The 25,370-nt window shown below is 37.2% G+C and overlaps 1 protein-coding gene across 1 annotated transcript in view; it reads left to right on the top strand.

Annotated features, from left to right (window-relative positions):
* The window catches only part of ADAM28 (ADAM metallopeptidase domain 28), a 64,044-nt gene that overhangs the window by 32,688 nt on the left and 5,986 nt on the right, over window positions 1–25,370 (top strand). The window contains exons 11-23 of the mRNA XM_019941300.3: window positions 1,948–2,078; window positions 5,082–5,259; window positions 6,444–6,533; window positions 9,250–9,445; window positions 12,237–12,339; window positions 14,369–14,528; window positions 15,236–15,316; window positions 15,638–15,716; window positions 21,932–22,040; window positions 22,950–23,028; window positions 23,783–23,839; window positions 24,311–24,373; window positions 25,255–25,317. Coding sequence (XP_019796859.1) covers window positions 1,948–2,078; window positions 5,082–5,259; window positions 6,444–6,533; window positions 9,250–9,445; window positions 12,237–12,339; window positions 14,369–14,528; window positions 15,236–15,316; window positions 15,638–15,716; window positions 21,932–22,040; window positions 22,950–23,028; window positions 23,783–23,839; window positions 24,311–24,373; window positions 25,255–25,317 — 1,389 coding nt within the window. The remainder of the gene's footprint in view (window positions 1–1,947; window positions 2,079–5,081; window positions 5,260–6,443; window positions 6,534–9,249; window positions 9,446–12,236; window positions 12,340–14,368; window positions 14,529–15,235; window positions 15,317–15,637; window positions 15,717–21,931; window positions 22,041–22,949; window positions 23,029–23,782; window positions 23,840–24,310; window positions 24,374–25,254; window positions 25,318–25,370) is intronic.

The following is a 25,370-nucleotide window of genomic DNA, read 5'->3' as shown; positions in this document are numbered from 1 at the left end:
GGTTCTAGAAAATTGTGAATCTGACTACAATAAGTTTGGGTGGGATGCTCTGTCCAGCTTTCTATTATCTGGTGATGAGAAACAGGGGTCAGGGAATTCTCATCTGACTTTGTCTAATTTCAGTTTTCATCAGGCCCTGGGTCTCAGCAGCTAGGCTTTCTCAGTGATCCTGCGTCCTTTCAATGGCAGCAAAACTCTGCTTTCTGACTTTTGCAGATCATTCCTGGAAGAGAGTTTCCTGGCCCTCCTGCACTGGCAGAAAACCTCACTTGATATCAATATAGGATCCTAGGCTCAGGATTTTTGTCTGCCCCTCTCTCAGGAGTAGAGGTTTTTGTAGTTGTGTGTGTGTGTGTGTGTGTGTGTGTGTGTGTGTGTGTGTGTGTGTGTGTGTGTGTGTGTGTGTGTGTGTGTGTGTGTGTGTTAAACTCATGCCCTATCTGTAACAGGTCGGCAGTTCTGCTATAGATTGTTGCCACTTCTCCCGTCAGTGAATATGTATGTATCTCTCCAATATATCTTATGAGTCTGGGTTTATGATAGGCTTCCTATCATAAACGGAGGAAGTAAAATATGTATTTTAAAACTTGAAAGTGCCTACCATAAAATTGGAAGAGAAACTAGCCCACTTAAAGCAATAGTTAATAATATATGATAGTAACATCCATAAGATGTTATGGAAAAAACCTGAACAAACTTTCTGGCCAACCCAACAGACTTAACACTGCAGTAGGAATCCAGAGGAGAGGATTGTAGATGAAGAGTAATGTGGTCAGGAAAAGTTGCACTAAAACGAACCTCAGAGCTTGGATTGGATTTAAGGGGAAGAGAGGATGGAGGTAATACCAGTAGAAAAAAACCATTTAAGTTATGAAAATAATTATTTAAAGGAAGGTACCCTAAATTTGAATGAACCTCAAATAAGGCAATCTGGAAAGTGTCTATTTAAACACATTTCTTTTTTTCTTAAATTGTTTGGTTTGTTTTTGTCCCTACTGAAGACTCTCCATCTTAATAGATAGTAAGGTTACCAGGTTCACCTCAACAGGATGAAACAATATTGTGAGTGGTAGGTATTAACTTCCTGTCTCACATACGTGTTCCTTGTTTGCCAGCCTTGTACTGTGCCTGATGGACTTCTCTATTTTGTTCTTTGAAATGAAGTACATAAGGGAATCAGTTTTCTGTGGGTGGGTGTTATTGGCATATTCCTGTATCCCTACTGGGAAATTACAACCAGCAATAATTCTTTAGTGTTGTTTTATTGCTTCTGGATAACTTGGATGTCCTGGTCCAACACCTTTAATCAGAAACAATCTGGTAATGAAGTTGGCTACTCGCTGAACTTCATGCAGTAAGGGAAGTCTGGAGTTGACTGATGTCTAGTCTTGGCAGTAGTAGATTTGAAAAAGGTACCAGTGGTTCTAAAGTTCTAGGTTCATGAGCACTTCTAGATCCCTATGAACTAAATACATTAAAGACCTCCAATTATTGATAAATTGGAAAGAATTTGAAAAACAAACCAAATGTGAGGGGGGAGGTAAATCAGTTTTTAAAAATTCTAATTTCTTATTATTGTTGAAAAAAAGGTCATTATCCGTCATGGCAGGAAATTACAAAAATCTTCATTATAGGGACCCATTGACAAGAACAGAGAGTAGGCTGTATGCCTTGTGATGGGGATTCAGTACCAAAGGGGTGTGTGTGTTGGGGGGAGAGACAGCAAGAGATACAGAGACAGAGAGACAAAAGTGCAGAGAAAGTCAGGGTGAGAGACAGGAGAGAAGGGAAGAGAAGGAGAGAGGGGAAGAGATGGGTAAGCTGAGGAAACTGAAGCTAAAATCAGACTCTCTACTCCACTTGACTACAGTGAAAATACTTAATTATGTCCTGAGTGATAATTCAATTTGCAAACCAGAGTATCTGTCTCCCTATTCTCATCCTCAGGACCACAGTCACAACATGCTTAGCACTGCAGGGACCATGGCCCATGAAATGGGCCATAACTTCGGAATGTTTCATGACACCTATGCTTGCAAGTGCCCTTCTACAGTATGTGTGATGGACAGAGCACTAAGGTGAGCCTTTCTGGGAAGATGCTATTTATCTGTGTTTTGGATTCACTCTGGGCTGTCATCTTCAATGACATGTTCAAACTTTCAAATTATTAAATAGCAGTATCAGGACAAAATCATGGATGTGTATCTATACCAAACTACCTTGTACCTCATCATATGTAATGTTTTTCATTAACTGAGACATAGTTTAAACATACTATCTCTTTGCTGTTGGGGTGATATGTCACTTTATCCTCATCTTAGCTACACAAGATCTGGGTTCATAAAATCATTAGCATTTATCACATTTTCAGTGAATTCAGATTGGGTGGTGGTAATGGAGAAGTTTTAGAAGAAAACTGTAATTAAAGAAGAATGGGGCTTCCCTGGTGGTGCAGTGGTTGAGAGTCCGCCTGCCGATGCAGGGGACATGGGTTCGTGACCCGGTCTGGGAAGATCCCACATGCCGCGGAGCGGCTAGGCCCATGAGCCATGGCCGCTGAGCCTGCGCGTCCGGAGCCTGTGCTCTGCAACGGGAGAGGCCACAACAGTGAGAGGCCCATGTACCGCAAAAAAAAAAAAAAAAAAAAGAAGTAAACTCAAAATGGTTTAAAGACCTAAAGGTAAGGCTGGATACTATAAAACTCTGAGAGGAAAACATAGGCAGAACACTCTTTGACATAAACCACAGCAAGATCTTTTTCAATCCACCTCCTAGAGTAATGAAAATAATAACAAAAGTAAACAAATGGGACCTAATTAAACTTAAAAGGTTTTGCACAGCAAAGGAAACCATAAGCAAAACAAAAAGACAACCCTCAGAATGGGAGAAAATATATGCAAACAAAGCAACCAACAAGGGATTAATCTCCAAAAATATACAAACAGCTCATGTAGCTCAATATCAAAAAAACAAACAAACCAATCAAAAAATGAGAAGATCTAAATAGACATTTTTCCAAAGAAGACATACAGATGACTAAAAAGCACATGAGAAGATGCTCAACATCATTAATTATTAGAGAAATGTAAATCAAAACTACAATGAGGTATCAACTCACATGGGTCAGAATGGCCATCACCAAAAAATCTACAAACAATAAATGCTGGAGAGGGTGTGGAGAAAAGGGAACCCACCTATACTGTTCGTGGGAATGTAAATTGGTGCAGCCACAATGGAGAACAGTATGGAGGTTCCTTAAAAAACTAAAAATAGAGTTACCATATAATCCCACTCCTGGGCATATATCCAGAGAAAACCATAATTCGAAAAGATACATGCAACCCCAATGTTTATTGCAGCATTATTTACAATAGCCAGGACATGGAAGCAACCTAAATGTCCATCAACAGAGGAATGGATAAAGAAGATGTGGTACATATATACAAAGGAATATTACTCAGCCATAAGAAAGAATGAAATAATGCCATTTGCAGCAACATGGATGGACCTAGAGATTGTCATACAGAGTGAACTGTCAGACAAAGACAAATATATGATACCACTTATATGTGGAATCTTAAAAAAGGGTACAAATGAACTTAGCTACAAAACAGAAATAGATACAGATGTAGAAAACAAACTAATGGTTACCAGGGTGTAAAGGGGGGGGGGCAGATAAATTGGGAGACTGGGATTGACATATACACACTACTAGATATAAAATAGATAATAAGGACCTACTGTATCACACAAGGAACTCTATTAAATACTCTGTAATGGCCTATATGGGAAAATAATCTAAAAAAGAGTGGATTTATATATATGTATAACTGATTCACTTTGCTGTATATGCGAAACTAATACAACATTGTAAAGCAAATATACTCTAATAAAATTTTTTTTCAAAAAAGAAGAATGTTCTCATAGGAAGATGACCAGAGTCTTTGAAAAGAGATTACACATTCCTGCCACACCTTAGGCAAAACTGCCCTGGAATTTTATTTTTAAGGACCCCACAATCCCTTTTATGTGTTCATTTCCTCTTTTTGTATTTCCCTCTCCCAGCTCATTCAAGCTAGGGTTAGTCTCCCATGCCCTTCCACAAAGTAGCATATGGCTGCATGCCAGTTACATATCTTATGCTATCTCTCACGTATATTACTGTAGTTTAAAATTTTTTTTTAATTTTAAGTATAGTTGATTTACAATGTGTTAATTTTTTCTGTACAGCAAAGTGACTCAGATAGGTAGGCATATATATTCTTTTTCATATTCTTTTCCATTATGGTTTGTCACAGGGTATTGAATATAGTTCCCTGTGCTGTACAGTAGGACCTTGTTGTTTATCCATCTTATGTATAATAGTTTGCCTCTGCTAATCCCAAACTCCCATTCCTTCCCTCCCCCGCAACCCCCTGGGCTACTGCTTTTTTTTTTTTTTTTCCTCGTTACGCGGGCCTCTCACTGTTGTGGCCTCTCCCGTTGCGGAGCACAGGCTCCAGACGCGCAGGCTCAGCAGCCATGGCTCACGGGCCCAGCCGCTCCGCGGCATGTGGGATCTTCCCGAACCGGGGCACAAACCCGTGTCCCCTGCATCGGCAGGTGGACTGTCAACCACTGCGCCACCAGGGAAGCCCGGCTACTGCTTTTTTAACCTCATTGTTATTTGTGGAATGAAGAGAGGCTGTCAATAGAAATCCCTCTGAAGGAAAATGAATTCTTAAACATGTAAATAAATATAATTTTAGTGCCTTTAAGACTTCAAAACCAAGACGACCGAAGGCTGAATTAGATTATCTGGATAAATTAGAACGATTTTTAATTTATTAAATAGCAGCCTGGATGTTCTGTTTTAAGATGTGACCATACTTGCTTTGTTCATTAAGCTGGAGGTGTTTATACCTGCCCGGGTGGGCTACTTCAGGAGCAAAAATAAGAGCTCATGATTTAGCAGTTGGTGAGTAAGGTCTTCCCTTTGATCTTTTGGGTCACGTTTTGAGTGTATCACACCCAATGTCTGATATTTCCCCCTATCTGCTCAGCGTGACTGTATTCCATTTTCTTTTTCCTTACCTTTACAGCTTCTATATACCTACAGACTTCAGTTCTTGCAGCCGTGTCAGCTATGAAAAATTCTTGGAAGATAAATTATCCAATTGCCTCTTTAACGTTCCGCTCCCTACAGATATCATATCCACCCCAATCTGTGGGAACCAGCTGTTAGAAATGGGAGAAGACTGTGACTGTGGGACCCCCGAGGTACCACCAAGTTCTTTCTAAAATGATCTACTATGTTTTTCAATTGCTGAGAGATAAACTATCAACGTGCGGTTCACTAAAAAAATCACACTTCTTGTAATTTTGTAAATGTTTGTTTGTAGACATTTGTTAGGCCAACTTTGGGACTCAGGACATTTTACCATTCGAAGTGCCTGGCTTGGTCCCATCCTCTTGACAGGGCAGCCAGGATTCTGAATGGGACCTTTGCCCCCATCTTATTAATACCTAATGCGAGTACCAGGCCAAGCTCTCAGGGGGTTGGCCTTTCAGTACTTCAAAATAGGATTACACATTTATCCCTTCTGTGAGAAAAAGGAATCTTTCCCAGGTGATGTGTGTTTGAATAAGGGCAAGAGTTTTTGGGGTTTTTTTTTGCGGTACGCGGGCCTCTCACTGTTGTGGCCTCTCCCGTTGCGGAGCACAGGCTCTGGACACGCAGGCTCAGCGGCCATGGCTCACGGGCCCAGCCGCTCCACGGCATGTGGGATCTTCCCGGACCCGGGCACGAACCCGCGTCCCCTGCATCGGCAGGCAGACTCTCAACAACTGCGCCACCAGGGAAGCCCAGGGCAAGAGTTTTAACCCTAAAAATTAGTAACTGTAAATATCTCACTCTGAGGTTCCCAAAGTAGGAGTTTCCCCAAAGCCTTGTGCAGATGCCTAATTTCTCAGAAGCAAGGTGGGGAGAACAAGACAAAGTATACTGCTTTACAGAGAGCTGAATTAAATGTCAAACTTGAATAAAGAACTATATTTTTAGATTTTCAGTACATGCTCTAGAGATTAAGTTTACTGCTGGATAGATACAAAATTGATGAGCTGAACTAATTATGTTCTGTAACAATTTAGAGGAATTTGATTTTCAAAAACTGTCCCTTTCTTTTGTTTTCTCTCTTATTTCACCAAAAATAGACCATGTTCAGTATTACTATGGGAGATTGGGGGAACTAGAAAAGATATTCAAATAAAAAAATGATGTAAGTAGAATTCAGATAAACTCAGTATTTCTAACATTAAACTTTTTTTTTTTTTAGTTTTCCCCCAAATCATTTTCAGACTGTATCAAAGAAAGGTCTGTGTGATGAATAAATTGTATTATGAATTGTGCCAAAATGAGACCAAAAAGTAATCTTGCATTTGCATTTGTTTCTGGTATTTCTTAGGAATGTACCAACGTTTGCTGTGATGCAAAAACATGTAAAATCAAAGCAAATTTTCAGTGTGTGGTAGGGGAATGCTGTGAAAAATGCCAGGTAAGATTATTATTTTATCTATCTTAATAATTATGATTACTTTGTTTTTTCTGTATTAAAATCTTAGGGATTATGTTAAATGAAATAGGCAAAGTAATATTTTTCTGTCTATAAAATAATGTTACCTACCATCTATCAAGTCCTCACTGAGTACTTTGCAAAGATGGGCTCTTTAATCCTCCAACAGCCCTTTGAAGTATATATTATCATTTAATTTTGTTTTCGAGCAGAGTCTCAGAACAGATAATGTACAAAATAATACAGCCACTAAATGGCAGAATCCAAGTATGATCAGTTCCAAAACCAATGCTTTGTTATTCCCACCTGCTATTTCTTCTGATGCCGTGTGACCCTCTTGGACCAAATCCAGTAATTGCTTGCATATCCCTTTTGTTGGCAAAAAATTAATCAGCCGATCTAAGAAAGAAATGGAAAATTTTATTCTAGCCAAACTGAGGATTATAACCGGGGAAGAGCATCTCAGAAAGCTCTGAAAACTGTTGAGCCAGTTAGAAGTCAAAGCACAGTTGTGTAAGTTTTTTGAGACAGAGGGCTGTACGTTAAATGGCATATTATTGATAATTTACACAATCCATATCTAAGCATCACCATGGCCCCTTACAAGATCAAGAAGGAACGTTATCTTTTAAGGAGTTGTCTTGTTGGTGCTGGGAGTATGTTGGTCTTTATGGTTGAGCAGGTATTTCTGCTGATGGGGGAGGTCTGGTCAATGCCTAATGCACAGTGCACGGTATGGGGAGAGAGGAGGTCAGAGGGAGTGACAATTTCTTATGTTTAAATTTTCCTTGTCTTGCCATAAAATATGAATTTTATTTCACACTTTAATATGGTGTAGTGGAAAAGCTTTTAATTTTAATAATATAGGGGCTCCTCTATCTTCAACCTTTGAAGTCACTTCCGGGTGAAATTCTTAGAAAAAAGACATAAGATGAGGATGCCGTGTCATTTTCTCTGTGCGGCTTTTTTGACTTTCTCTTCCAGTTTGAGTTCAGCATGTTACATCCTACTGTTGCAGAGAATTCTCTATTATGATTATTTGTTTATGTGTCTTCTTAGTTAAACTGATTCTTAATGTCTGGAGTCTGATTCATGCTCACCTAACACAGAATTGCGTTCATTTTAAAAGCCCAATAACCATCTGTAAAAGGAATGTGCAGATGGCATGCCAGGTTATAGGCAGTGTTTGAGATAGGTTTTTTTTGTTTGTTTGTTTGTTTCTAATGTTGGAGGGAGAGGAAAGAAATAAAGGAGGCCAAAATGAAGAAAATTTGAGAACTTAAGTAGTATTCAACAAGTATTTATTAAGTCTTGTTTGTTAGAGATTATGAGTGATAAAGAAAACTAGTATTTGACTTCAAAAAACTTGCTATTTCTTTAGGGTGATGACATACATAACTAAAACAGACGAAAATATGATACATGATTAAATGCTCAGATAGATATTATAATGACAGATGGCCATTATATGGGTAATAGTTTCCACATATATTCTCACTGAATGTTCATAATGACCTTAGAAAGTTAATATTGGATCGGGAAACGGATCTTCAGAGAGATTAAATCCATTTGCTAAGGGTACACATCTAGCCACTGGCAGAGCCAAGATTCAAACCTGTATCTTTCAAATCCAAATTCAGGGCTCTTTTCCTACCACATGTAGAAAAGAGGAACAGTGATTTGCATTGAAGAGGCCAGAGGAGATTTTAGATAAATAGAAAGAAAAAATCCAAGTGAGCAGGCAGGGAGAAGGAAGAAAGAAAAGAAGATATAAAGATGGTTTGTGTGACATCTGGTAAGAAAGCTAGTCTGACTGGAGTAGGGGGGGCTTGAATTTGGAGGGTCTCATATGCTCTGATGAAAATTTGGATTCTTTTAAAAATATTTATTTGGCTGTGCCGGATCTTAGTTTTGGCACATTCTGTCACCAGCGTGAAGATATGGAAAGTCTTTTGATGATATGAGAGCATGCCTTCTCACTTCAACTAGAGAAGGGTATGCTTCCAATATCCACACAGGCCTCTTAGATTTGTATGAATGGCAGAATTTCTTTTCCTAAGGTTTCTCTGAGCTCACAAGAGCAAGACTTGCAGTAATAGATTGCAATGGAATTAACACATGAAATGAATATTTGGTTGTTTCCTCCTTCTGATAAATCATTCCATAGAAAGACGTGAGTTGAAAAGAAATATCTGAACATACAATAAAAGGAATTAAGGATTAGGAAACTCTATGCCTGGGGAAGTCTCAGAGCATGCTGATCTGGGTTTATAAACTTATCTTCCTTACTATGGAAGATTTACTTCACCAATAAATCTCTGAAGCTGCAGATTTAAATCTCCTTGAAAAGCTTGTCAAAGATGCATTCAACAGAGGGAGAAATAACTTCCTTCTTTCCATCTAAGATATTGCTCAGTTTTCTTCTGTGTTTTTTCATTGTTATTTCTATAACGTTTGCTCTACAAATTCAGAAGTATTGATTGCTTAAAGACTCAGGGCTTGGCCAAAGTCAACAGAAGAGAGATTATAGGAGATGGCTTCAGCTTATACAGTGAAAACGTGAACTAAAACAGAACGATGCCTCTAACTACGTTGCCAAAAAAAGGCCACAAGGAAAATGTTATTTGAATCAATTTGAGATATTAGGGTTAAGTCAGGTGGAAAAAAAAGCCTTCTCTCCAATTTTATTTCTCTATAGTTTAAAAAGGCTGGTGAGGTGTGCAGACCAGCAAAAGACGAGTGTGACCTGCCCGAAACGTGTGATGGCAAATCTGGTCTCTGCCCGGATGATCGATTCCAAGTCAATGGCTTCCCTTGCCAAAATGGGAAGGGCTACTGCTTGATGGGGATGTGCCCCACCCTGGAGGAGCAGTGCACCAAGCTATGGGGACCAGGTAGGAGGACAAACCCCAGTGATGCTGGCACTACCTTTGTACATACAAAGGAAAATCGTATCACTCCAAGTGACAGTGTTTAATCATGGCCAAAGTAGCATTCTGTCCCTTTCTTCCATCTTAGAGACTGTGCCACTGCTCAAAATCCTGGATAAGTGGAGAATTTTGGTGTTGCTAGATGTAGCAAATAAAAATAAGGACAGTCCAGTTAAATTTGAATTTCAGATTAATTAATTTTTTTTTAAGTGTCAGTATGTCTCAAAAAAATTTTTTTTTTAAGTGTCAGTATGTCTCAAAAAAATAAATTTTTTTTTAAGTGTCAGTATGTCTCATGCAATATTTGGGTGAGACTTAGGCTGAAAAAAAGTCTTTATCTGGAATTTAAATTTAACTGGACGTCCTGTACTTTATCTGGCAGCTCTAACCAAAATCCTTCCCAGTTAAGCAGACCCTTGGATTTGTGTGTGTGTGTGTGTGTGTGTGTGTGTGTGTGTGTGTGTGTGTGTGTGTGTGTGTGTGTGTGTGTGTAGGGGTGGAATGCAAAGGAGCAGTGAGGAAAATTGAAAGTTTTTAAAATGTTTATTTTGTCCATAATACCAGAATTTTAAAGGTCATATTCTCTGATTACACCATAAAAAAGAAGTTAAAAATAAAAGCATAACTTAAGAATCTTCAAAAACTTTAAACCCAAATTTAAATTATGCTAAATAAGTTGATTAGAAGAGCAATTTTTAAAATATCAATTCGTTGGACTTCCTGGATATGATGTATATTGTGTAGATATATTTAATTTTCATACCATTTTCTGCTACATTTCCAGATTCCTACTTAAATGGCTGAAGGACTATTTTTAACAGGGAAAATACATATTCCTAAAAATATTTGAGGAAGGTTATCATATGCTGGAAACTTTCTATAATTCCTGAAAATATACATAAGACAAGATGAAGGAAAGCAACAAAAATCACTGATTGACAATATACCCAGAAAAAAAGACACCTGGGAAATAAATGGACAGGAACCTAGAGAAACCCCTGAATGAAAGCCTCTGTATCAGGCTAGGGTGAGCTGAGACACAATTTGAGGAGAAAGCTTGATACCATTGGTGCATCAGGAAGTGCTCTGATGGTCTGGAATTGGGTTCTGGCTCTCCTCCAGTTTATAGGTAATGCAGATGGACGTGCTAAGTTACAGCTGCAAGCAAAGATGGCTTTGCTGGTTAAAGACCTTGTACTTCCTTGGCTAACTTCAGTATATGGCAGAAACCTGGGGAAAGGAAATCTTCAGCACAGAGATGAAGCTCTGAACATCTCCTTTGTTACTTGGCTATAAATCACTGCGATAAAAACTATTACTTTCTTCTTTCTGCCTGACCCTTCAATATCGCCTCCCTTACACATCTGTAAATTCTCTAGTACCTAGACACTGTTTTGTTCATAGTTGTTATTCCCAGTGTATCCTAGCACAGTGCCTGACTTTAGTAAATGTTCCAAGTGATCTATTGAATTAATGTTGAATATATTTATCCAATATTGGAATAGAGAAGAACTTTTAAATCATATATTTAAAGGTGGCCTTTATAAAAGACCAGAAAAATAGATTTGCCTAAATAAAATTTCAAATTTTACAATTCACAAGGATCACACATTTATTTTAAATTAGTCTTCAAAGTTTGAAAAGTCTTATAACACATATAAGGGGGGAAAATCACTGTCTTTAACCTCCTATAAATCATTTGGAATTCCAAATATTGAAAATGTGACCAAGGAATAAACAGGCAATTCATCATAAAGAAGTACACGTGTTTAATAAACATTAAAATCATTTTAACTCACTAGCAAGAAGTATGAAACACTATTAATACATCAGCACATGCAATATATGGTAAGAAATATAAATGAAGACAAGTTAATCTTCTACACTTGTTAAATTGCAAAGCTTTGTTACAGTTAATGCTTAGTGTTGGTGAGGATGTGACAAAACACTTAGTTTAATATGCTCTGGTAAGAGTATGAATTAGTACAATCTTTTCACAGAGAATTTGGAAAAATGTGTGTGCAACCTAAAAAGAAAATGTGCTCCTTTCCTTAGCAATGGTACCCAGGTATATTTATTTACAAAGGATTTTCAGCCAGCATTTTCTTTCTGAACCATGTACTACAGACCAGGCACTCTCCTCAGTGGCTCACATATATTAACTCATTTAATCCTCATAATAACGCTGTGGGGGAGGTACTATTATAGAATCCTCATTTTTACACAGAGCAAACCAAGAGATTAAGGCACTTGCCAAAGATCACACAGCTCTTACTTAACGCCTGAGCTCTTAACCACTGTGTTCTGTTGCCCCAGTTGATGGGGATCTGAGGAAGATTACCTGAGAAATTAAGCATGCGATGCTCATCTCTGTGCCTGGCAGAGTAGAAGTTTGACTAAGCACAGCATCTACCTGTCACAGCTGCACCCTCCAGCAGGATAACATTCCAGTATCTGCCTGTGGGCTGCTACTACGATAACTACGGCTCTTCCAGCTAAGTCTTCAATCATCCAGATGTTTCCAAATATTTAGATAGCCATTATTCAAAAATAGGCTATCTAAAAGATTGTTTTAACTCTAGCCATCTCTCTTGGTATCAAATTAGTGCAACCTATATTTCCAAGAAGGGTCAAGGGGATGATGCTAAAATCGTATTCCTCATGCTGGTTTTCTGTTTCATGAATCCTTTATGGCACTGAACTATTTATCTCTTTTCTTTTCAACTGTGTGCCTACTGACTATGCCTGGTCCCAGGAACCCAGGTTGCAGATAAGTCATGTTTTAGCAGAAATGAAGGTGGGTCAAGTTACGGGTACTGCCGAAAAGTGGATGACACACGCATTCCCTGTAAAGCAAAGTAAGTGGCCTTGTTATTTGAACCTTCCTGCTCATTTTGACACATTCTGATTTATCCCATTTAAAGAGAAAGTGAATTTGGACATCATTCATTTGATAAACATTCATTGAGTGACTACTATATGATATATTTTAGGCTAGGCACTGAGTTAAAAAGACAAATAGGGAATGATCCACTTTTTCCAGTCTCTCATAATGGATGCTTCAAAGGACACCAAGTACAGCTGTTGTTAAATAGAATGAATGTTTGAGACCGAGCGTGCAATAGTTAAATGGGCCTGGTTGGAAATTTGCACACTGATTCTCCAGTATACTTTAGATGCTTTTCCATCTAGTGTCTTTCATTTTGATTCTAGGGTATAAATATGTATCTACTCAGAGAAATAAGCAATATGATGATTGTACAGTTTTATTTAAATTTGCCATGGCATTCCATAAAGAAAAAATACAGTAAGGGAAAGATTGACAATTTACCTAAAGAATTTGTTGTCCTTTTTATATTGATAGTCTGAAAAAAATGATAGAACACCATAAGCAATGAACTTGAGATTTTTTCTATATATTTTCCTTTGATTCTGCAATTTTAAGATGACTTTTAAAATTCAAATGATAATAGATTAAACTTTATACCTGCTCCAAATTTTACACATACAAACTAATGTGTAACCAGAGATTGAATGAAAAAAATCAGCATTTCTCAAAGATTTTCTATTAAAATAACACTGATTTTTCTCAATGATAGATATTACCAAACAAACTATATTTTGGACAGAAGGTCATCTCTTGGGGAGTCTAAGCCTCAAAGATAATCATACCCTGTGGGTTCTTCTTTACAGGAAATCATGAAAATTATGTAAAAGGCAATATGTGTGGGAGAGTGGGGTGGGAGTGTGGCAATATTTAGTCTGAGAGAGTGTGACAGGGAAAAGAGACTAGGGTAATTCCATCTTTCCTCTGTAGAGTGTATACACCCTTGTCCTGTAAAACTTTGTGTGAACACTGGATAATTTCTGCAACCAGAGGCACAAGCATTTCATTTCTTCCCACAGGCTGACCTCCTGGTCACTTCTTGATAGTCTTTGGCTGTAGTGGGAAATAAGCCTGAAAGTCCCTGTGTCCTAGAGCCTTCCTCATAAAGCTCTACCTAAATGATTCAAGAAAAACACCCTCTCAAGTCTGGAGAGAATGCGTGCCTTTCTCCACTCCTCAATGGTATTTTCTAAAAGCCTCAGAGACATCAGAAGAATCTGATTCTACCACTCTCCGAAGAGTTTTTCACAGCATTCCTCTAAATTCTGCATAAAGCAATTGATTCCAATTTTGTTGGCGATGACTTTCTTCCCCTTGCTAGTGAAGGCAAGGCTTTAATGAGTGCTGAGCAGTTTCATCTGAATTTGCAGGGGTTCTTCCAGTAACACACGATGCCTTGGAGTGACCACCGAGGCTCAGCCTTATACCGATACAACTACAGTCGAGAGAATTATTCTGCTGCCCTTCATGGCAATAAATAACTTAGCTGAAACAAGACAGAAACTGATTTCCTAGGTGCCCTCCATGATGTTAGACATCCATCCTCCTTATAGCTTCTTGCTCCATCATACGTATGACCTCCTTTCCCAAATGTTTCTCTCAGTCTGTGATGGCTTCTCCAACTCCAACCGTCATATTCCAATAAGCAAAAAGGAGAAAATATTGAGAAGAGGACATATACCCTCACGTAAGGGCACCCTCAAGAATCTGCAGTTAAGATTCTGCTTCCTTCCCATTGGCTAGAATTTAGGCAACTGGCCAAAATTTGGGAATATGAGAGCCATGGGATTTTTCTTTTGAGCAACATTGTGCCTTGCTAATACGCAATGGTTCTATTACTGAAGAATAAGGGGGAAATTGGTATAAAGGAGAACTAGAAGTCTCTGCCGTAGGGGAAAATACCATTAGTTAAATATCGATAGGGAGCTGATTTATATTTGTATAAAACTGCATTTTGGATCCTGCTATTTCAAAGGCAACAAATTTCGGCTTTTCTTCAGTGACGCCCTGTGTGGGAAGTTGTTCTGTAATGGTGGGTCAGATTATCTGCTCTGGAAAGGACATATAATAACGTTCCTGACATGTAAAACATTTGAACCTGAAGACAGCAGTCAAGAAATCAGCATAGTAGCAAATGGAACCAAGTGTGGAGAGAATAAGGTACATTGATTAATGGTGGCTTTTACTCAAAATGTTCTGGTTGTTTGTTCATTTTGTTTGCTTGCTTCTCAAGGCCTCCTTGTGTTTCATGGAGCACAGTTTTTCAAAGTAATGTTTATGCCATTCACGTATACATGACTGCATTCTTGCCTTCAATGCTATTTAATAAGTACCTATTATGTGCTTAGCACTAGGTTGTTAAATTTAGGTAAATTTTATTTCCCCCAAATTGGTATGGTCTCAATAAATGATAGCCATTCTGATGATAATAATGAAAAAAATCGTAACAATACTATTTATTTTTACATAAATGATAATTATCTTAATATTGGAGATGATGTGATATTACCATGTTTTCCATAGTATTTTTGTTTAGGATGCGTACCTTGTACCATGTACAATGCTTAGCTCAGTGCTCTCAGTCTTCAGAGTTGGACTAAAGAGGTGCATTAAAGATGACCCATGAGATATGACGTGAAGTAAGGAAATCTTCTTTAAAGAGGACTTCCTAAATATTTAATTATAAAAATGATCTAGATTCCATATTCCTATTTTCAAAAGGATTTGGTGATTTCCCTAATGAAAAGGCAAGTTTGATAACAATAATAGTAACTAAAAATACAAGGCTAAATACCAAAGTCAACAGTTTGCAGAACTGAAACCACTGGACATTCATGTCTACTTTGTGTTTTTCATATCACTTTCAGGTTTGCATTAATGCAGAATGTGTGGATGTCGAAAGAACTTACAGATCGGCCAATTGCTCCTCTAAATGCAAAGGACATGCTGTAAGTCTTGACAGTGTTTCCCCAAGCTTGCTGAATCTTGTGTCATTTTAGGTCAGACAGTTTGGATGATGTTAAAATAATGTTTCAGCGTTGAATGATTAAAATTATTATCTAACTCCTCACTAGTTTTATTCAATGAAAAATTCCTTCAAAGAACCTAGTACTGAAATTACTATTACTGATTCATACATTACGTAGACAGCTGAAAGGCTACAGAGCAGAGGTTATTCTTTTTTTGGAATGGACTTAATTATGGATGAATCAACCCTCGGGTTGGGGATTAGTCCAGTGAGAAAACTAACAGGATCATTGCTCCTCTAGGTGTGTGACCACGAGCTCCAATGTCAGTGTAAAGAAGGATGGGCCCCTCCTGATTGCGGTGCTTCTTCCATGGTCTTCAGTAAGTAATACTGCACATCTAATGTGAGAAAATTACTCTCCTCTTCCAAGCTTTTATTTCCCGTTATGTAAGATTTCATTGTCTTTTTTCCACTTCTCTTGGAATTCCTATTCTGTAGATATTGAATCCACAATATTAATCCCCAAAGTTTCTACAGCAACTTTTTAATCATATTTTCCACATTCTTATGTTTTTGTGCTACGTACAAAAAGATTTCTTGACATTTTATATTTGTCATTTTATTTTAATTTTCCGAATTTTCTTGCTTTATGATTGTTCCATTTTCATAGCAGCCTTGACTGAATGTGTACTAGATATAATATCCTCATAAAACTCTAAGAATATGACATAATTTTTGCAGGTTCACTTTGTTCTCTAGATTGTTTCTTTTGAGTCGAGTTGTTTTGTTTTTTCACCCTGTCTCTTTTATTTCCCTGGGCTGTTTTTCTTCAGTATGTATGATCCTTCTTTCAATGTGGGATTAGGTTGACTTGCTCTTTATAACTAATAATAATAAAATCTTTTCTTATTTTTTGGCCATTTGGATTTTGTTTTTTGCAAAGCATCTGTTCAAGCCATTTTGTTTATTCTATTGGGTGTCTCCCCTGACCCCTTAATAACTTGTGTAAGTTTTAATATATTCTTGATATAAGCTATTTTTTCAGTTATATATGCTGCAAATAACTCCCTTCATTCTGTGTTTTCTCACTGTCTTCGTGATGTCATGTGATTAAAGAAGCTTTTTTTAATTATTATTTTTAAAATCTATTTTTGGCTGCGTTGGGTCTTTGTTGCTGCGTGCGGGCTTTCTCTAGTTGCGGCGAGCAGGGGCCACTCTTCGTTGCCGTGCGTGGGCTTCTCATTGCGGTGGCTTCTCTTGTTGTGGAGCATGGGCTCTAGGCGCGCGGGCTTCAGTAGTTGTGGCTCACGGGCTCTGGAGCACAGGCTCAGTAGTTGTGGTGCACAGGCTTAGTTGCTCTGTGGCATGTGGGATCTTCCCGGACCAGGGCTTCAACCCGTGTCCCCTGCATTGGCAGGAGGATTCTTAACCACTGCACCACCAGGGAAGCCCTAAAGAAGCTTTTAATTGTAATGTAGTCAATTTGTTAATCATTTCCTTGATTATTAGTTTTTTTTCTTTTTGTGTCCTTTTTAAGGACAATTTTCCTATCCTGAAGTTATGAATGTATACCCATATATTATCTTCTAAAAAGGATTTTTGTATTGCCTTTTCAAATGTAAGTCTGTAATGTATCTGGAATTATTTTGTGTGTGATGCACACAAAGTGTGCAATTTCATAATAACAAAAGTGTTAATTCACTGGGAAGACATACAATTCTAAACTTTACTGTATATAGGAGCATGGTCTCAAAATATATAAGTATTTATAGAACCAGAAGTAATAGCCAAATTCAGAGTTATAGTGGGGGATTTTAACACTCTTGACTCAGTCATTGGTACAACAAACAAACGAGGTATCAGTAAGGGTTAATATATTACACACAGTTAACAAACATGGCATTAAAAACATATGGAAAACACTGCACATAAGTGCAGAACACATATTTTTGTGTTCATAGACAGAACACTTACAATATGGGCTTATGCTGGGTCATAGAGCAAGTGTCAACGAAGTGTTCAATTTCGTTTTTATCTCAGCTAGATGCCCAGTTGTCACACCATTATTCATATCATAAATGACTTTCTAATAAAGCACGTATGTCCATGCATGTGTGTTGTTCTGGGATATCTGTTCTTTGCTGGTGGCCCTATTTGGCTATCCTTATGCCAGTATAACACTCTTTTATTATTGTATCTTTAAAATAATTTTGTTATCTTATACGAGATCCTTTAACATTGTTCTTCAAGAATGTCTTGGCTATTAGCTTTTGTATTTCCACATATATTTTATAATCAGATTCTCAAGTTACACACACAATTCCTGTTGGGATTTTAATTTAGTGTAAACTACAGCTATACATTTACTTGCAGAAAATGAGCATATATAAAATATTGAATTCCAAACCTACTGACATGAAATATCTATCCATTTACTTAGTCTTCTTTAATTTTGCCCAATAATAGTTAATGGTTTTCACCACAGAAATTTTACATATATTTTGTTTGATTTGTTTTATAAGAAATTAATTTTTATTGTATTTTTAAATGGTATTTTTTGAAAAAATATTTTTCAACTATTACTAGAATATAGAAGGTCAACTAATTTTTGTATATTTATTTTTATATCAAGCACGTCTGCTAACCTCTCTTAATGATCTTAGTAATTTATTTGTAGATTCCATTAGATTTTCTACATATTCAATCATTCTGTTTCAGAAAAATGACAGTTTTGCTTCTTCTCTAATCTTCACCATTTTAATTTCTCATACTTGTTTTCCTTCACTGAGTAGTACTCTTGTGCAATGCTGAATAGAAATAGAGATAGCAAGCCTCTTTGTTTCTTTCCCAATCTTAGGAAAGACTTTCAGTATTTTGCCCTGTTATCTGAAGGTATTCTGTACATATTGGATCCTCTTCATTAGATCAAGAAAATTCACTTCTATTTCTAGTTTGCTAAGAATTTTACCAAATACTTTTTATTTATTGGTTAAGATTTTTACCTCTTTACTCTGTTGGTATTGCAAAGTAAATTGATTGATATTTGAACATTTATCTAACGGTGCATACTTTGGATAAACCCAACATGGAAATAGCTCTCACGGATACTGATGGATGATGTTTGTTATTATTTCATGTTCATGAGTGATGCCTGTACTTGCTAAATTTGAGTATCATGGTTATGCTAGACATATTAAATGAAGTGGAGCATTTTCATTCATTTAAATTCTCTGGAAGAGTTTGTATAAGAATGGAAGACTCTTTCCTTAAATATCTGGTAGAACTTGTCAGTAAGCCATGTAGGCCTAGAATTCTGGACAATATTTTAGTTAAAGATTCAGTGTCTTTAGTAGCTATAAGACCCTTCAGGTATTTAATTTCTTCTTATGCAAGTTTTACTATGTTATATTTTTCTTAGACATTTACCTACTTCACCTAAATGTCAATGTTTTGGTTTAAGAGTGCTCATAATACTCACTTATCTTTTCAATAGCAATAGTATCTGTAGCATTGTTTTTTCTCTTTTTTTATATTATCCTAACAAAATTTTAAAACTTATTATTCTTTGATTTGTTTTTTTAACATTTTTTTTGCTATTTCAATTTCTACTTTATACAATTCCATTTCCTTAAGTTTATTTCATCTTTAAAAGAAAAATCTTGAAAGGAATCTTTGGCTCATTAATTTTCAGTTTGTAGACCATATCGTAATTGGTGTTTTCATTATCATTTGTTTCAAATTATTTTCTATTTTCTATTTGCTTTCTTCTTTGGCCCTTGAACTGTTTAGACATCTATTTCTTAACATACATGCATATGGAGATTTTCTAGCTTCTGTTAAATTAATACTTAGCATAATTCCATGGGGATCAGAAAACCTACTGTGTTGAGAATATGCTGAAATTTGTTGACACTTGCTCTATGACCCAGCATAAGCCCATATTGTAAGTGTTCTGTCTATGAACACAAAAATATGTGTTCTGCACTTACTTATGTGCAGTGTTTTCCATATGTTTTTAATGCCATGTTTGTTAACTGTGTGTAATATATTAACCCTTACTGATACCTCGTTTGTTTGTTGTACCAATGACTGAGTCAAGAGTGTTAAAATCCCCACTATAACTCTGAATTTGGCTATTACTTCTGGTTCCATCAATACCTATATATTTTGAGACCATGCTGTTATCTACAGTAAAGTTTAGAATTGTATGTCTTCCCAGTGAATTAACACTTTTGTTATTATGAAATGCTTTTGTGTATCTCTAGTCTTCTTGCCTTTTAAAGTCCACAGTTCCTGGAGAAAAATGTAGCTGTACCATATTTCTCTTGGTCTCTTTTGCTTTGGTATAACTTTTTCTTCATACTTTTACTTTCATCCTTTCTGAATCCTCATGTTTTATATCTGTCTCTCATTTTAAAAAATACAGATATATTTTAAAATTTTAGTCTCAATCGTTTTTTAAAAACTTAGTCCATTCAAATTAAATGTAATTACTGATACATTTGGGTATAATCTACAATCTTATTATATGCTTTTTATTTGTCCTGCCTGGTTCCTGTTCCTTTTTCTCTCCTTTCTTGTTTTCTTATGGACTTACTGAGGATTTTAATCACTTCATTTTTGTTTTTATTAATTTGGAGATTATACATTTATTTTATATTCTTTTCGTGGCCAGCATAAAAATTTCCATTTTATTATTTTTAATAGAGACTTTACTTTTTAGAGCAGTCTTAGGTTCACAGTAAAACTGAGCAGAAAGTACAGAGATTTCCCCTATATCCCTGCCCCACACATGCACAGTCTCCCACCGCTAACACCCCCCAACCAGAGTTGAACATTTGTTACAATTAATGAACCTACATTGACATGTGATTATCATCCAAAGTCCACAGTTTACATTAAGGTTCATTCTTGGTTTATTTACTTTTCATTCCTTTCCGCATTTCTGAGCTTCCTTTTATGATCGTTTTCCTTCCTGTGTTTCTGAGTTCCTGCTTTCTCACTCCAAAGTAATTTTCTCTCACTCCAAAATATTTTCCCCCTATTTCTTCAGCACTTCTGTGCTTTTAGGAAGATTTTTTTTTAATTCATTCGTTGTTTTTAGTGAGAGAGCTAGTCCAAATTTCCTAGACCACCATTTCCAGAAACAGAAAGGGCTGTATTTTTTGTTCAATCACTGACATCTTCAACTGTAAACCTGCTTCCTTTTATAGTGCTCTCCATCTGCCTGATGCCCCGGCTTTACCTCTAGACCACATCCTTTCAAACTATGGATGTCTGTGAAGTACTGCCAAGTTCCTCTTTATTTCCTCTGGACCGTGTCACTCTTTTGAAAATAGCTACAATTCTGTTGTTAGTGCAAGTACACTTTTAAAATTCTGAACGCATCTATACTGTTTCTAACACAGATGCTTCAGAACTTTATTTCCTTTGACTTTTTGGGTAGCAATTTTTATGGAGGGTAGAGAGTATTAGGTATTTGAACTGTTATTATCTTACCTAGAATTCTACTTCTGAGGTCTCTATCTCTCTGCACGCATGTGTGCTCACACTTGTGAACTTTTCTTGCATTTATGCAAAAATCATTCTTATTATTCATTTACTGATCTCCGCCATCTCTGTAATAAGAGAGCAGTAGCTGTTTGCATTGCTCTTCAAACTTGTACCTCCTGGTCTTTGTGCTTTCAGATTATTATAAGAGAAATGAATACATGAGATAGCAAAAGATTGAAGTTGCATTCTTTATTAGATTAGTAGGTAAAAAACACCCTATAAATCAAAAAACTTTGTTAGAACCATTCCCCAGTTCACAAGGTCACATAATTTTTTTGTCCGTAATAATTCCACTATAGAGCAAACGTCAGCAGGACACTCACTTATGTCCTGTCTATCTATCACTTATCAGTTATCCATCAATTCTCTTTTTCACGTCTCAGCTTCTTACTTGCTACTAAGAGGAATATGATTTCAAGTCTTCAGATTCTTTTCACTGGTTTTATTCCAAGGCTGAATTTTAACAATGTTTCCCTCCTCTTCCGCATCCTCCTTACTTCATATTCTTTCAGCCCTTTGTTTTCAATTTATTACAAACATCATCCCTTCTAAGAATTCCCAGTAGTATGATGCTTTACCTATCTCATGTAAAATGTTCTCCCTAGACATCCTCTTACTTTCTTCTATCTAAATAATATTATAATAATCATTATCAAAATATATTTTCATTTTACTGGCTATGAGAGATGTTCCAGGGACTGCATGTCCTTTGGGGAAAAGGTAGGCAGAGTTTGTGATAAATAAAGAAATAAGGGGGCTTCCCTGGTGGCGCAGTGGTTGAGAGTCCGCCTGCCGATGCAGGGGACACGGGTTCGTGCCCCGGTCCGGGAAGATCCCACATGCCGCGGAGCGGCTGGGCCCGTGAGCCATGGCCGCTGAGCCTGCGTGTCCAGAGCCTGTGCTCCGCAGCGGGAGAGGCCACAGCAGTGAGAGGCCCGCATGCCGCAAAAAAAATAAAATAAAATAAAGAAATAAGGACCAGTGTGATGTATACTTGTGAATTTCCCCTATTCTCACGAGGCTCTCGTTCTCCTGGCTGCAGATTTCTCCATTGTGGTTGGGGTGCTGTTCCCTGTGGCCGTCATATTTGTGGTGGTTGCTATAGTAACCCGATGCCAAAGCACCAGAGGAAAGCGGAAGGAAGTCCGGAGGTAGGCATTATCTTGCCTTGGGGACGTTTTTGGCCTTTAATTCACTTCAAATGTAAGGACCCAAATTATCCAATTTAATTTTAGTTTACTTCAAATACTCAGAAATAAGTACAGATACATTTTTCTTGGACCAGAAGCTAGTTATTCTTTTTATTGGGAAATTCTTCACAGTAAGATCTCCTTTTTCTCTTCTATTAATCACCGTTTATAATTAATAACTCTCATTATTAAAGATGTTTATGCTCATTATCCAAATACAGTGTCTAAAATGTATCACTCATAGCTTTATGACAAGCACTCTGCTTAGCCCTTTTACATATGTCATTTAATCTTCATAAGGAAATAATAGTTCCTATTATTCCCATTTTATAGATGAAAAGGTGTTATAGATTGATCGTCACAACAGTCCTGCAAGGCTAGGCACTTCACTTTTTTACTGATGTGGAAACAGAAGCTCAGGGAGATAAACTAACATGTTCAGAGTCTTACAAAGTAAGTAATGGAGTCTAGGTTTGCACATACATCAGTCAGTCTTTCAAAGATAATCTTGACACTACAGTCTCTTTCTAGCATTTTTTAAAAATTGATTTATTCACCCAGAATGGGCTTTTAATAAATAATGAATAAAACAAATCTTTAAGTAAATGGCATAATTTAGATAAAAGTTGGATTCAGCATCTTCATTATTAGGTTTCAGGGATTGGTAGAGAATGGAAAAGAAAATTAGTGGTAATGATTATTAATTACAAGACAAGGAAACCTGCAGGATGCCCTAGGGAGCAGATGAAAACCCAGTCAATTACCAAGTATGAAACAATGGGCAGAGGACACTAGCAGACTTCTCTTGAATCTCCCTCTCACGGGGAAGGAATTTCTAAGTCAGTTTATATGATATGCTTTCACATGCAGGCCACTGTCTACCACTGACACCGGGCCACACAAGCAGAAGAGGAAACCACAGACGGCGAAGGCTGTTCAACCCCAAGAGGTGAACCATAGTCTGTACTGTGTTTGCCCTGGGTCCCAGTTTGTGATTCTCTCTCTCTTGTCCTGACCAGCTAGCTGTCATTTCTACTCAGCAGTGTTTTACAAATCCATCTCACTAGTTAGTATGCAGCAAGGACTGTGGGCTCTGAACTACACATTCAGAAAGTTCACCTTTGCCTTTTGTTCCATGCAAGAGTCTCTACAATTCAGAGGCTGCTTTGCTGGGGTTCACAAAATGCAAAGAGAATAAAGAGAAAGGGGAGGGCAGATGACAGCTCTCTCTCCTTTTCTCTCTGTGGGATTCTAGGTTGATTCCTTATTCCTTTTGCAATATCCCAATAATGACAATAATATGTATACTTGTATGACAACACCTGTAATATGTATAATCCTTAATGCCCTAGTTGTGTCCTGCAAGTTTAAAAATTTAAGTGGCAATTGCCTAATGACAATGACATTGGTAATAATGTTTTTGATGGAAACTTACCCATCTCTAATAGCTCTGTACACAGCAGAATGCAGCAGCTGGGCCACTGTGATTTTCCATCCAATCTCTTAGTGTCATCTTAGTTCTGAGCTCACATCAGAAAGGGCTGCTTATTTGGAAGCTGAACTTAGGACACCGATCATTTTTTAAAATTTATTTTTATTGAATGAAGCATTCTTTAAATTCTATAGTGCTTTACAATTTTCAAAGTTTTCACACACATGATTTCATATAAACCCATTTTAAAATTTTATTTTTTTCTTTTTAGATGAAGCTTGACACACCTGACCTTCTGGCAGAGGAGGATGCGCCTCCAGCTTCTGTTGTGAGTTGGTAACGTCTCTTAAAAATCCCTTCCAATCTAACCTCAGGGGAACGCTAGTGAAAGACATAACCCACAATGCCCAATTATTTCTTCAGGAGAATGTTCAGATCTGTGTGAATATTCATAGAAAATATGGATTCTTCTGCAAAACGTTTTGAAAAGACGAAATACGAGCTTGCCTTTCCATTATACTACTAAATTTAACCCTTCAACCTGAGTTACTGGGTCTGAAAAGCTAATTCATTAAAGAAGAGAACCGATCTGCTTCATAGAATGCCATCTTCATCATATGTCTGTTGGCATTGAGCTTGTTTCTGAACTGCATGTGCGCCCCTTAGTGAAAGCAATTAAATGTACAGGTTTAGAAGATTCCTAGTTCTCCGTTTCTGAAAGTGATTTAAGCCTTTCCGTTAAGCACACCTGTTTTCGAGGCCCCATTTTTTAATTTTTTTTTTTTTACCTTCTTACTAGCTAATTACGAAGCCAGATTTTTCTCCACCGCTGATTCCTACATCTGTGTCATTCTCTTTCCTTGTAAGTATCAGATGGTCACTGGTGGTGTTTTAAATGTCTCTGGTGCCCAATGTGAAGGGTGTCTTCAGATCTCTGGGTTCCCTTTCAGGATACGCTAAGCTAACCTGAGATATCATAGCCCATAGGAATATCTGAGAAAGAAGGCCTACTCACTATCTACAAATTAGAATGGGTATTAATTTTTTTACTGTTAAAAATAGTTCTACTGTTACATGATTGTTAAGAAATGATAAATGGTTCTGCTGCAGAAGTTGAACTGTCTCCTTCACAGGTTAGTTTCTAGACGCTCTTTTTGGAGGATACAAAATTGTATTATAAATTAGACTGTACTTGTTTATTCTAGACAGAATAAGGTCTATATTATTCACAGTGTTCTAGAGGAGGAAGGGTATGAAAAACGGAGCACATGAAGGCACACCCAGAATAAAGGCCAAGCACTCATGAAGCAACAGGTAGAGTCAGTCATTCGCTCAAGTGGATCCTGAACATACTCCCCTCATACTTGGTACTTTGTTGTGAGTACATGAGAAGGAATTAAAACTTAAGGTCCTTTTTTTCAATAATTTTTACATTTTTGGTAGGAAAACAAATCATATGCATATGGAGCACTTAACTCCTCATATATTACGTGTGCCAAAGCAGGCAATACTACTGAGAGAAGTATGGCGAGGGGACAATGAATGGGGTAGGAATGGGAAAGTAAGAGGAAGGTCCATTGACTAAGTGGTTGGAATTTGTACTGGACCCTGAGGGTTGGGTGGAAGTTAAAATAAGTGACAAGGAGGTAGGAAGGATTTAAATAAGGAAATAAGTATAGCAAAGATGGGAACTGCACAACATTTCTAACGCCCTCCCATTAATTATTTTTGTCCCTAATATAGCATAAAGACATAAAAGGACTTTCCTCTGCTGTTTTCAAGGATAAGCCAATGTCTGCACTTAAAGTAAGAGATCGATAACCAAACTATTCTAATCTTGTAGCCCTCCTAGAATCAAG

Source organism: Tursiops truncatus, chromosome 6, assembly GCF_011762595.2.
Source record: "Tursiops truncatus isolate mTurTru1 chromosome 6, mTurTru1.mat.Y, whole genome shotgun sequence".
NCBI lineage: Eukaryota > Metazoa > Chordata > Mammalia > Artiodactyla > Delphinidae > Tursiops > Tursiops truncatus.
This window is presented reverse-complemented; position numbering and strand designations above follow the sequence as displayed.